The sequence below is a fragment of the Maylandia zebra genome, linkage group LG11 (assembly GCF_041146795.1).
Source record: "Maylandia zebra isolate NMK-2024a linkage group LG11, Mzebra_GT3a, whole genome shotgun sequence".
Classification (NCBI taxonomy): Eukaryota; Metazoa; Chordata; class Actinopteri; order Cichliformes; family Cichlidae; genus Maylandia; species Maylandia zebra.
Window position 1 is genome coordinate 20,045,910 of NC_135177.1, and position 12,684 is coordinate 20,058,593.

The 12,684-nt window shown below is 42.7% G+C and overlaps 1 protein-coding gene across 4 annotated transcripts in view; it reads left to right on the plus strand.

The window, feature by feature from the left end:
- nbeal2 (neurobeachin-like 2) overlaps positions 1–11,090 on the plus strand; it is a 32,646-nt gene extending 21,556 nt beyond the window's left edge. For all 4 annotated transcript variants that reach the window (XM_004541433.6, XM_004541434.6, XM_014412103.4 and 1 more), the window contains 26 exons: positions 753–896; positions 1,543–1,866; positions 3,140–3,289; positions 3,374–3,531; positions 3,655–3,779; positions 3,867–3,984; positions 4,089–4,246; positions 4,326–4,459; positions 4,614–4,721; positions 4,814–4,909; positions 5,016–5,140; positions 5,227–5,367; positions 5,455–5,585; positions 5,676–5,785; positions 5,899–6,016; positions 6,129–6,226; positions 6,329–6,442; positions 6,541–6,624; positions 6,739–6,848; positions 7,482–7,654; positions 7,742–7,836; positions 7,962–8,078; positions 8,596–8,757; positions 8,856–9,004; positions 9,119–9,254; positions 9,410–11,090. In XM_004541433.6, the coding sequence (XP_004541490.1) occupies positions 753–896; positions 1,543–1,866; positions 3,140–3,289; positions 3,374–3,531; positions 3,655–3,779; positions 3,867–3,984; positions 4,089–4,246; positions 4,326–4,459; positions 4,614–4,721; positions 4,814–4,909; positions 5,016–5,140; positions 5,227–5,367; positions 5,455–5,585; positions 5,676–5,785; positions 5,899–6,016; positions 6,129–6,226; positions 6,329–6,442; positions 6,541–6,624; positions 6,739–6,848; positions 7,482–7,654; positions 7,742–7,836; positions 7,962–8,078; positions 8,596–8,757; positions 8,856–9,004; positions 9,119–9,254; positions 9,410–9,517 (3,486 nt within the window). In that variant the 3' untranslated portion in view covers positions 9,518–11,090. The remainder of the gene's footprint in view (positions 1–752; positions 897–1,542; positions 1,867–3,139; positions 3,290–3,373; positions 3,532–3,654; positions 3,780–3,866; positions 3,985–4,088; positions 4,247–4,325; positions 4,460–4,613; positions 4,722–4,813; positions 4,910–5,015; positions 5,141–5,226; positions 5,368–5,454; positions 5,586–5,675; positions 5,786–5,898; positions 6,017–6,128; positions 6,227–6,328; positions 6,443–6,540; positions 6,625–6,738; positions 6,849–7,481; positions 7,655–7,741; positions 7,837–7,961; positions 8,079–8,595; positions 8,758–8,855; positions 9,005–9,118; positions 9,255–9,409) is intronic.
- The last annotated feature ends 1,594 nt before the right edge of the window (positions 11,091–12,684 follow it).

The window sequence follows — 12,684 nt, forward strand, 5'->3', positions numbered from 1 at the left end:
CAGCTTACTGAATATCCTCATGATTGTGTCTTATTTTATCTCTTTCTATATGTGAGTTGAATTTCAAAATAAAATTCAAGCTAGTACAGATCAGTAACGTTAGCTTAGCTTAGCACAGGGTTTTTAGAAAAAGGTGGCCTGGCAGTTTCTGTGACTGCTCCAAGACCAAGAAACGGTCATAAAATTTGTAAATGTGCTCCACCTTCATGATCCTTTTTACAAAGTACTTATAATGTGTATATAATGTGTTTCTCACTACAAGGTGCTCATCTCCCATCAGAATCAAACAGGGATACACAGTGGCTTACCCCAAAACACCTTGGTTTGTAGACAGAGCAAGCAAGGAACGGCTGTGATTGGTAGAAAGCCTGCTCTGACACCATGCTGAGTCATGACTGACCCTTTGTTGTTTTAAAGGAAGATTTTATTATTTTGCGATGCAGCTACGTTAGCCATTGATTTTCTCATTTAACGCTCAGCGAGAAAATAAATCAGTGTTTCCAAAAAAGATTCTCAGACTTTCCCTGAAAACTAGAAAAGTACTATATAGGAACCAGTCCATGTACTAAATGTGGAACTTGCTCTACTGAAGGGTGGAGAGGCGTAGTTGGGTGAGAAGTTTGCATTTGAATAACCTTTAAAGTCAGGCTGTACTGAATGGCTTTGGATTTTTATAGACGCTGCAAGGTGTGGAAACAGGTCTAGGCTTTGTCTTGAGTTCTTTGTTGACAGATGTTGTTGTTCTGTTGCAGATCTTTGAAGGGGTGGTGAACCTGCTGGACAAGTTAAACGCCTGGCATAGCACCCCTGGAAGTCCAGGAAACACTGAACTGAAGGAAATGGCCCAGATCGGCCTGCGTATCATCACCGGATATATCCAACAGCAGCACCCCACGGTCAGCTGCAACCACGATATTATGCACCAACCATATATGTCAAATACTTTTCACCAAGCATGTCTTTCACAACGCAAACACCTGCAACATTGAATTTTGCAGAACTGTAAAGGTTTACAGTCCCTATCATGATAAGTAAACCCAGATAAAGATAGTTTTTAAATACCAGGCCTTCTATGGCTTTCTGTTCAAAGATATTGCAGTCATACTTTTTAGGGAGTGTTCTGTATGAAAGGGCAGCTTCTCTCTGAGTTATCACGGCTGTTGTGGCTGTTCTCGCTGTAGGATAGAGAGAGCAGTGTTAAATGAACTGACCATAAGGCTTTCCATTACATGCTGCTGGTTTCATTCATCTCCTAAGTAGTGCAACTCCCCCTTTTGTCACTTTAAAGATATATTAACTTAATTGCACTTTGACACATATCACAATTTTTGGTCTACTAAGGAAAGTAAAATGAATCAGGTGTTTGGAGGTAGTCATGGATATTTGCTATGTACACAAGTGTGATTTTGAGGGACTTTTTAACCAGTTTCTTTTTAACTTCTCAATCAAATACTGATATAACACATAAAAAATGTGCCTATAATAATAAATTAGTGTTATTTTTTTCTTTCTGAGATCTATGTGTCTGTTTCCCCTTATCAGGTGAGTGAGATGGCCTATCTCAAGCTCCACAGCCTTCTTCAGACTGTGCTCTGCCTGAGCTGGGAAGAGGTGTGCTTCTTGCTGGGGCGGATTGGTTCCCCCTTGTGGCCTGGTGGTGCAATGGACAACACCAACTACGGACAGCCAGAGACCTTTTCCCACCTTGTGCCCATCGTGCGTACGCTACTTGACCAGCACGCCGACCCCGTCAACCTCCAGAAGCTCCTGCCCAACCTGCCCATCACCAACGGCAGCACCACCTTCGCCCAGGACCTGAAGGCCTATTGTCAAACACTGGAGTGGCAAGGCTTTTACCAGCAGCAGGTCAGTGTCCGCTGAAATGGGGCATTTAAAAATAGATGCCATTTATCTTTTGTTTAGGGAGTCTCGAGAACTTGTTCTCTTCACTAAGCACGTTTAATAAAGCGTGCACTCTGATACGGCTGCCTCTGTTCTCTGTCAGGTTTGTGTACTTTAGGAATATTTGCGGTTTTATTTTCAGGCTTTACCAGTTACCTCCCGGTGGGCAACTGAGAAATCTAATGCAAAGTTTAAAAAAAAAAAGAAAAGCTATCACAAGTTTAGAAAAATGAAAAGGCAATCTTAAACTCCCTAATGTTGCCTGGTATTTTAGGCACAGCTTAGTTTATGCTTGTACTTGCACCTTAAATAGTTCATGAACTGATGCCAAACAGACACACTCCACACTGAGCTCAGCATTGATTTATCATTGCGCTGCGTGACAGTGTGTGTTTATAAATCTGCTTCGTTTAGATTACTTATGTATACGGATCCCGCAGTACATTAACCAGTATGGCATAACTTTGGCTAACGTGAAACTTCCAGGGCGCTTTTTTCATGCAGAAAGCGATCACATACCGTCTGTCTTAGTGTGTTTTCAGTTTATTTTTAGAACAGTTTGTTGTAAATGTGCTTACAGTTTTAGCATTTAGCGTTAAAGCAGTAAGAATCTTAATACGCAGTGCTTAACGGTTAACGACAGAAGGTTTATGCCACAGCTGCCCTAAATAAAACAATATTGGTCCTGACCAAAATGATGTTCTTGTCATGGTTAATGTGCAAGCTCTCTAATTGAAATGATATTTGATATTTTTTATTATTATTATTAACCTTTATTTAACCAGGAAAAGTCCCATTGAGATTAAAAACCTCTTTTTCAAGGGAGTCCTGGCCAAGAGGCGACAACACGTTGAAATTACTGAAAATATTTAGTTTGAATGACTGAGTGTTACCTTGAATAATTTTTGACTTCTCAAAGATGACCAGTGTGCTGGCTGTGTGACCAAAATCAGTTTGCTTATTTGCTTTTATTAACCACTTCAAAAACAGTGTCCGAGCTGGGAGACAATACCAGAGTATCATTAATTCCTGCATAAACTCTGACACTGTCTCTCTGTGTTTTAAACGTGCTGCGGTCCAGAGTGTTTTTGTCCTATCTTGCACTTATATAGCATATTGGAATCCTTTCCGTCTGGCTTCAAAGCCTTTCCTAGTACAGAGACGGCTTTTGTTCTGTTTAAGCTGCGTTTAAATGTGCTTTATAAACACATTATACTTACTTCAATTGCGCCTCTAGGTTCAGCCCACCATGGAGCAGTACGAGCTGGACACGTTTGGGAGGAGCCATGACATCATGTCCAATTTCTGGAACTCGTGCTTCGATGACCTGATGAGTACAGCCTTTAAACAGGAGAAAGAAAGATCTGACAGCAAATCCAAATTTCAGGTTAAGACCTTACGACCTTCGCACTGCAAACTGCCGAAATACAGTTTCGCATCGTTTACTTCATGCATGTGCCTGTAAAAACAGGAGGCAATAGTGGATCCCTGCTTGAAGCGAGCCCGGACTGAGAACAACAGGTACCTCATTTGGCAGAAGCAGAGCTCCAGCCAGCAGGGGGTGGTGTGGCTGCACTGGAAGTCTCTCCGCAGGCTTTTGACCTGTGAGAGAGCAGCATGGGCCAACAGGTACGACAGCTCCTCTCAGCTCTGATCAAGATATCATGTTTAGCTGTGGATTTTTAAGACTAAGTTGTTACTGTGCTCACTACCCAAAATGTTCTGATGTGTACTTTGTGTCTTTGATCCCAGAGTTCAGCCGGAAGTAAAATGGAAATTGTCCAATGCAGAGACATATTCAAAGATGCGCCTCAAACTTGTGCCCAACTATAACTACGATCCACACAGCGAGGCCAGCGCCCTGCGGGATAACATGGGTATGCCACAGACTGTAAGCACGTGAGTGTTTTTTCTCAAAGTACAAAGCTGCACTCACCACGTTGCCATATTTCTGTGATTATCAGGAGCTGAAAGCCCCCGTGGCTCCGAACCCCTCCCACTGGCTGTTGCTAAGGAAGCAAAAGTAAGCGACATGGAGGACGATCAGTTAGGAGAAGAGGACCTTCTCTTTTGGGATAAGACGTGAGTTCTGCAGAGCTACTGCCACCTTCTGCAGCAGGTTTCAGTATTAAAAAATGTAAGGTATGGACATCCACTGAAGCTGTACTTTTTTTCAATGCTCGCAGGGCGGAGGGAGAAGACGAGAGCCAGAAAGAAAAGCTGGTTCTGTCTGAAGACTGTGAGCTCATCACCATCGTGGCAGTTGTTCCCGGTCGTCTGGAGGTTACCACACATCACTTGTACTTCTATGACTGCAGCAGTGAGAAAGAGGAGACAGAGGAGGGTGAGAAATCTTTGACACTGTGGAAAAAAAACCAAAACACGTGTCCAAGCTGAGGTCACTAATAAATGTGTCCCCCCAGGAATTGGGTTTGATTTCAAGCGACCTCTGTCACAGCTCAGAGAGGTTCATTTGAGGCGCTACAACCTGCGAAGGTCTGCACTGGAGCTTTTCTTCATCGACCAGGCTCACTACTTCATCAACTTCAAAAAGAAGGTGACGCCTGATTTAAATTGAACTGCTCAGGAAGCTGCAGCCATAATTGAAACTAAAGAGCTTCTGCTGTTTAGTTTCAGTGAAGTCTGTGCTTTTGAAGTTATGAAACTGCGGCTTCTGTGCTCTCTAAGATTCTCAATCTCTCACCCTTCAGGTACGAAACAAAGTCTATTCTAGGATACTCGGTCTGCGGCCTCCAAACCTCTTTTACTTTGGCTCCCGCTCTCCCCAAGAGCTGCTGAAGGCATCTGGGCTCACACAGGTCTTAATTCATATCATTTCTTCAGACATTCTTCAGACAAAGATCATCAATCATGTACATGTTTGTGACCAGTCCAGTATTGATGTTAACAGAAATGGGTGTGCAGAGAGATCTCCAATTTTGAGTATTTGATGCAACTGAACACCATTGCTGGACGCACTTACAACGACCTGTCGCAGTACCCTGTGGTAAGTGTGCCGCACTTGTATCTGCTACCACTGCTATCACCAAAGAGTTTGCACTTTCAGTGTGAGCAAATGCTACAGTGAGTTGTGTGTTTTTGTTTCTCTTCAGTTTCCCTGGGTCTTGTGCGACTACACCTCTACTGTTCTGGATCTGGAGGACCCTGCAGTGTTCAGGGATTTATCCAAACCCATCGGTGTGGTCAACCCACGTCATGCACAGAATGTCAGAGAGAAGTAAGTGGGTCTTGAAGCAGTTCCTGTGTTACCACCTGAATCGATAATATAAATAATTTGTTGACATATTTTTCTTTATTCTTTAGATATGAGAGCTTTGAGGACCCAACGGGCACCATTGACAAATTCCACTATGGCACACACTACTCTAATGCAGCAGGAGTCATGCACTACATGATCCGCATGGAGCCATTCACCACCCTGCATATCCAGCTACAGAGTGGAAAGTGGGTGGGAGTGCTGACTAGTTCAGGAGTTTCTTGAGTTTCCTGGTATCTTGTTTTCTCACACAGGTCTTTGTTGCCACTGTTTAGGTTTGACTGCTCTGACAGACAGTTCCACTCGGTGGCAGCAGCCTGGCAGGCTCGCATGGAGAGTCCAGCTGATGTCAAAGAGCTCATCCCAGAGTTCTTTTACTTCCCAGAATTCCTGCAGAATATGAACGGTAAAGAGTGCCCATATATATATATATATTGTCAAATAAATGCTTAAAGATGAAAAATATTAACTCATAGCTGCTCCATGACTGTTATAGGCTTCGACCTAGGCCAGTTACAGATATCTCAGGAGCCTGTGACAGATGTTGTGCTGCCTCGCTGGGCGACATCAAGGGAAGACTTTATCAGAAAACACAAGAAAGCCCTGGTGAGTCTACACAAACATCCTGTGTCTCTAAAACTTACTCATGCATTTTCTTGTGAGAATATTTTGTTAAGGAAACTGCTAAAGAACGTAATTTCTTTTATCTTAAACTGTAGGAGTCTGAGTACGTGTCCAATCACCTCCATGAGTGGATTGACCTGATCTTTGGTTATAAGCAGAGAGGCGAAGAGGCAGTGAATGCCCTCAATGTCTTCTACTACTGTACTTATGAGGGTAAGGCTAGAATAAAGAACAGGAAAAAAAGAGGAAACTTCACTCAGCATTAATTGTTATTCTGTTTTCTTGGTTGTGGCTCTTTCTTACAGTTTTCTTGACCTCTGTGCAGGTGCAGTAGATCTGGATGCAATAGCCAATGAGAATGAGCGCAAGGCCTTGGAGGGCATCATCAGCAACTTTGGACAGACACCTTGTCAGCTCCTTAAGGTACACTCAAAATATTTCACAGCTTTTTTCAAGATAAATAATAATCTGACTTTTTGTTTAAAAAAAAAGCAGCAGTGTTATAACACATTTGTGTCCAATCAGGAGCCTCATCCGCCTCGCATGTCAGCTGAGAACGCATCAAGGCGGCAGGCCCGTCTGGACACTCTCCCCCTGAATATCTTTGAACATATCCAAAAACTCCGGCCATTTAAGGAGGTACGGCCTAAAATCTTTTTAAACTCATTCCTCAACTCAAATAATGAATATTAAGTCATGTTTGTGTATGTGTATGTGTTTATTCGTGTGTGCCTCAGGTGGTAAGTGATGGCTTTCCTGTGGTCCAAGCTGTGGTACCAAAGACACAGACCCGCTCCATCACCCAGGGCTCAGATATACTGGTAAGGACCAAATTCATAACTAAACCCAGGCAGTAGCAACAGTAAGACATTTGTGTTAGATAGTAGAGAAAAGGCTGGTGTAACTTTTGCATTAAGATGATTTTTCCTCTGTAGGTGACCGTCAGTTCCAACGGGTTGATAGGGACACACAACTGGCTGCCGTACGACAAAAACATCGCCAACTACTTCACCTTCTCTAAAGACCCCACGATGAATAATCCTAAGTGAGTGCCTTAACAAATAATACACCCATGGAAACTCCATTTTCTAGGGAGAAAAGTGTTCGTAAATTACACGTAATAATGTCCTGATAAGGGCCCAATTGCAGGACTCTAGAGGCAGGTGTGGCAAGCAGTAAAAGAGCTCTATTTAAAAGCTGATGGCAGACGAAATCACACTACCCTGCTATTTTTTTCTTTTCTGAGAAGATCCTCTGAAGTACAGGATCCTTATCTGACTCTACAGAAACGGTGACAAGATTACTTTGGGTACTTTGTGCTTAAATTTAAATGTTTTGCACTCATTGCAGCATTTCCCAGGATAAAGAAAATTCCTGATAGCTGGATGGAAGCACAACATCTGTCTGTCCTCGTCCGTGATGATTCAGAGTTCCTTTTAATTTGTTGAAATTTGCTTTACTGGATCTTATTTTCAGCTTATCGTTTCCATGGATCAGGAAGCAGGAAATAAATAATGATAAAAACCATTTGAACATTTTCTTTCACACAGGTTGTAATCTGCAGAAGTCGTGACAGTTTTATGGCACATTATAAATCGTCCACATTTAGACCACAGCTTGCTCTTGTTGTTTGTTTCGAAGTCGCTTTGATCTTTTCCAATCCCGCTTTGTGTCCCAGAACTCAGCGTTTCTTGAGCGGACCTTTCGCTCCTGGGGTCGACATCAGCGCTCAGGTGCTGGTCGTGTCTAATGATGGTCGCCTGCTGTTCAGCGGGGGACACTGGGATTGCAGTCTCCGCGTCACCCAGCTGGCGAAAGGCAAGCTGGTTGGAAGGATCTGCCGGCACGTTGGTGAGTTCTGATGGTTATCTGTCTTAAAGGAATATTTGTATTTTGCATTGTTGCGCATTTATCTGTGTTTCTGTGTGTTCTTCGAAGACGTTGTTACTTGCTTGGCTCTGGATCTCTGTGGCATCTACCTCATCTCTGGTTCAAGGGACACATCCTGTATAGTGTGGCAGGTTCTACAGCAGGTGATCATCTTTATGCTTAGCCTCACTCACATGCAGCAGTTGTAAATTGCACTAAGAAGCAGCTGTGCTCAAAATGAAGCCTTCACGCAAAGAGTCTCTCTTTTTTTTTTTTTTTTGTCATTCAGGGTGGTTTCTCCAGCAGCTTGTCTCCCCGGCCAGTACAGATTCTCTGTGGGCATGACCAGGAGGTAACCTGTGTGGCCATCAGCACTGAACTGGACATGGCTGTCTCAGGATCAAAGGTCAGAGATGTAAAACGTGGACGTGTTAAAGATGAAATAAAAGTACTTATGCTACTATTTAAGAGAGAAATTTAAAGATGTTATGCCAGCGATTTTTTTTAAAAGTATCTCATTATTAAATGATCTAGATCTGTTTCACACATGAAGTCCAGGCAACGTTCAGAAAATCAAGCCAGGCTGTGGCCCAGTGTTGATCTTTTGCACATGTAGCATACAACAGAAGATAGTATGCTTCAGATGTGTTCTCCCTTCTGGAAATACTCCGTTTTTTTGATTAGAGTGCACAGAAGGCATCCTGCCAAGCTGCCCCTCAAACTTTTATATAAATAAATAGCATCAAATCCTCAGGGGGCAAACAGAAAATTCAGGTCTGCAATTCTTAGCTCTTATTACAGGAACTTAAACTTGACTTCTTACGCCAAGAGTTGTCACCTCGCAGCATGACAAGGTGACAGGTTTAAGCTTGAAGTGCTGTTGGATCTTTAATGAAGCTCTGCTTGTGCTTCCTGTGTGCCAGGATGGAACTGTGATAGTGCACACAGTCCGACGAGGCCAGTTCTTGCGAACATTGCGGCCACCTAACGAAAGCTGCATACCCGCCCAAATCTCCGGGCTACAGGTGGGAATGGAAGGCCACATTGTGGTACAGACGTCTCTGGAGGAACGCTCCAACAAGAAGGCACGTCCAGTAAACATATATTTTCTAATGCATTCGAATGTACGGCTCCTTTTTTCTTTCCGCTTATGTCACTATCCAAATGTTGCTTATTCCTGCAGGGCAAGTACTCCATTCATGTTTACTCAGTGAACGGCTGTCTGCTGTCTTCTTTCACCATGGAGGAGCAGGTGACTGCACTCCACCTGGTGTCTGAATATGTCATCCTGGGAACTATTCAAGGCAACCTCCACATTCGGGACTTATACAGGTAAAGAGATGAAGAACACGGTGCAATGTTAATTTAAAGGCTGCTAATTTATAGCATTTGCACAAAACTTCAGAGCAAAAAAATGTTTGGTTCTAACTCTTCCCTCTTTTGCAGCCTGGATGCTTTGGTGACACCCCTGGCCTTGAGGGTCACTGTGAGGAGTGTGTCTGTCACCAAAGAGTGCAGCCACATCCTAGTGGGACTAGAAGACGGGAAGTTAATTGTGGTGGGGGCTGGGAAACCAGAGGAGGTGAGAAGCAGGAGTGGTAACTGTCAGATGTGAGAGAGTGGGGGTGTGGGAAGGAGGCTCTTGTATGCTAAATATTTGCTGAAAACAAGGTTTTTCTTATGATAATCGAGCCTTTTTAGAAGTGAAGATTAACGTGCTGGCCCTCCTCCTTTCAGGTTCGCTCAGGACAATTCTCCCGTCGTCTGTGGGGCTCCACGCGCCGCATCTCTCAGGTGTCGTCAGGTGAAACAGAGTACAATCCCACAGAGAATGCTGGCAAATGAGACGAGCGACAGTCGGGAGGAACCCTGAGGACTCTGTAGGATGCATCGTCACACGCTCGCGAGACTCAACAAGGCCTCCTGTCCTTTACAAACTGTAAAGAATAGTAAACTATGCTCTCCAGCCAGCCACTTGTCTCTCTGAGAGAGCAACTATACACTGAGCACTTTCTACTCTTAAATGGTTTTATATTTTATTGCATATTTCATTGATGGTTACACTGTTTTTAATCAGCATCATTCCAAAGAGTGGCCTTGTTTTGTGTATGGAGAAGAGCTCCGTGTTTGCGGTTGTGGACTGCTGTCGAACTGTATGTGCTCTGAGTCATATTTCAGGGGACTGACTCACTCTGATCCACATTCAGCCTCAGACGCAAAGACGAGTCGTGCTGTGAACTCCCCGGGCTCCATGTTTTTCTCCTTTATTGTCGGAGACACGGCTACAATCCCTGTACTGTTGAATGTCCCAAAGCCATTCTTTGGCAATGGCAACTTCTTAAAACTCCTGAAAACTTGAAAAAAAACTACAGTAGATGTTGCTTGAGATTCCCAAATTGCAATACTGGTAATACCACAAAAGGTCAGATTTTGTAAAGAAAGACACGGGGTAACAAGGCTAGTATACTTAATGCCGTTTTATAATGTTTAGTGGTTGAAAGATCCTTATCCTAGCACCAGAAATACACCAGGATACCACATTTTATAATCTCTGCATTCCTTAAGGCTCTAGGTAATGTAAGACTGTTACAATTAAAGCAATAACTGCTTTAATGGTCAAGTATGTGAAGTATATTCGTTTTTTTAACTATGTGGAGTTTGGATGCAATGAACCTCAAATGCAGGGCCCTCTGTTGCCTTATTCATGATAGCGTTAAGGCTTTTATAAATTCTTCTGGAATGGTTTTGTTGCTACTCTGTTCACCATATGACTGTATTCCTGTTATATTTGAGCTCAAAAGTGCCTTTTTCATCTAAGGCCTTGTATAAACACTGAATCTAAAATCACTATATGTCAGATTTGTTGTCCCTGCTGATCCATTTTGAACACACTTTTCTACTCCACTGTGACTCAGACGTGGATTCGATGAACTGTTGACTGTGCTGGTATTGTAAAACCACTTATGAAGTACTGAGAACATCTGAAACATGTGTGTAGAAAGTCTGTCAGTGAGTTTTAGAGGAATTCACTTCCTGCCAGCTTTTTTTTTTTCCTTTTTCTTTTTTCTTTCTTTCTTTTTTTGTAATACTGCGGTTGGAACAAAGTCGATGTTTTGCAGTGTCATTAATGGGAGAAAGACAAAGGGAACTATCTGGGTGAAAGCAATACCCATAATATGTTGCACACATAAAATGACTAGTTGTCAGAGATTCTCTGAATAAATGCATAAGAAATGTAAAGGAAACTATATTTGAAATGAAATGTTTACTCCTCATTTCAACCTTTTTCTCCACTGTTTGATTCAATGGGTTCAGACTGTCTAAAAATCATATTTACACAGCAGTAAGATAAGGATAAATGTATAAGCTGTGCATTGCTGAGACAGTCTGTGAATAAAACACGTCTTGCAAATACTGATATCGGTTTATGACGTTTTGCTCTAACCAGGGCGAATGCATTATTTCACACAACTATGCAGTAACTCTCAGAGACTTTGAATTCATCAGTTTTAGATGTACGTCTTTGCAGTCATTGCAGTCCCGATCCTCCATCTAAAGCACTTTTGAGTCGTGCTGTATTTTACGTATTTTAATTTTGGTGTTGAAATCATTCGGATTCAAAGTGATCCGTAAGAAACGCCATGCGTGTTGCAGTTGGACTTGATCCATTTCTCTTTCCCACTGTTATTAAGTGGTGGCATTGCTCTAGTAAAAGAAACGTCCAGCTCCTTGTAACTTTAAAGCAATTATTGTTTCTGTTTGCTCTCAGTGTGAGAAGTTGTATTGCTCCTTCCCGATGCTTACTTTCAATCGTCTTATTTTCAGTGAACCAACAGCCCTGTTACCTGAGGTTGATCAGATGATAGGGCTGAAAAATGAGCTCTGATTGTGCGTGTGTGTGTGTGTTTGTATATGTGTGTGTGTGTGTGTGTGTGTGTGAACCCCAGGAGGAAGGAAACTGATCTGCTGCCACAATGTAGCTCATCCAGCTCCTCCATAATCCCAGCCTTGCATGCATCTGTGATGTTAACCCTAAAAGAGTTGAAAAGGTCACAGCAAGCAAGAGCGCATTTACTTCAAGTGACTTTGATCTCCTGGTGGGCCGAACATCCTGTCAGCCTCCCCATAAACGCCTCTATGAGGTACAATTCAGTAGGGTTGGGAGGGGGGAGGTGGGTGGTAAAACTGACCTGTGGACCTCCAGTCAAATACAAACCACAGCGCAGTGAATAAGGGAAGTGTAGTAGGAGGGTGCAGTTGCTCTGATGTGGTCCCTCTGACAATGGAGGGAGGGATTAACACCTCGCTCCCAGTTGCTGCCAGCATCTCCGTCTGACCTCTCCAGACCTGAGGGCAGGCGGAGGGGATTGATTTCATGATATGCTGCAATTTTGGTGTTGTTCAAGATGTTCCTGCCAAGAACCGCAACAACTCTCAAATAGTCCTCGCTCAAACGACCTCAGATCCCAACCCCCGCGTCCTCCTCCTCTTCTTTTTTTTTCCTCCACTGGTCCATTTCACCTTGGCCTGTGGAGAAGAACTTCATTTTCTTTCCTTTTTATAGCTTCCTTATCATTCCCAGTCATGTATAACTACAAACAAACTCTGATAAGCAGTTTGTGCTCCTACAGCCAGATAATGCAGACAAGTGAAGGGGGAAGACACTGATGAAGACTGTTTATTTTTCTGATTTATGATAAAACTTGCTTTGAAGGATGGTTACTGAATCCTAAAAAAAAAACAAAAAACTTTTTTTTCTTTAGTTCCAGTAAGATAATCTTATTGGAACCTGTTCCCCATAAAAATAAACTTTTAGGCTTGTTTTCATAGTGAGGCAGATTTGTCTGCTGTAACTACAAACTCATTTATATTATTTATTTTTAAATCAGTCTTGAAATAAACTTTATTTTTCTTCGTATTGCGTTATTTAACAATGCATGTATTTTTAAGAGCGCTTATTTGATTCACACTCTCATAGTGCCTCAATTATAAACTCATAGAAGATTAAAAAA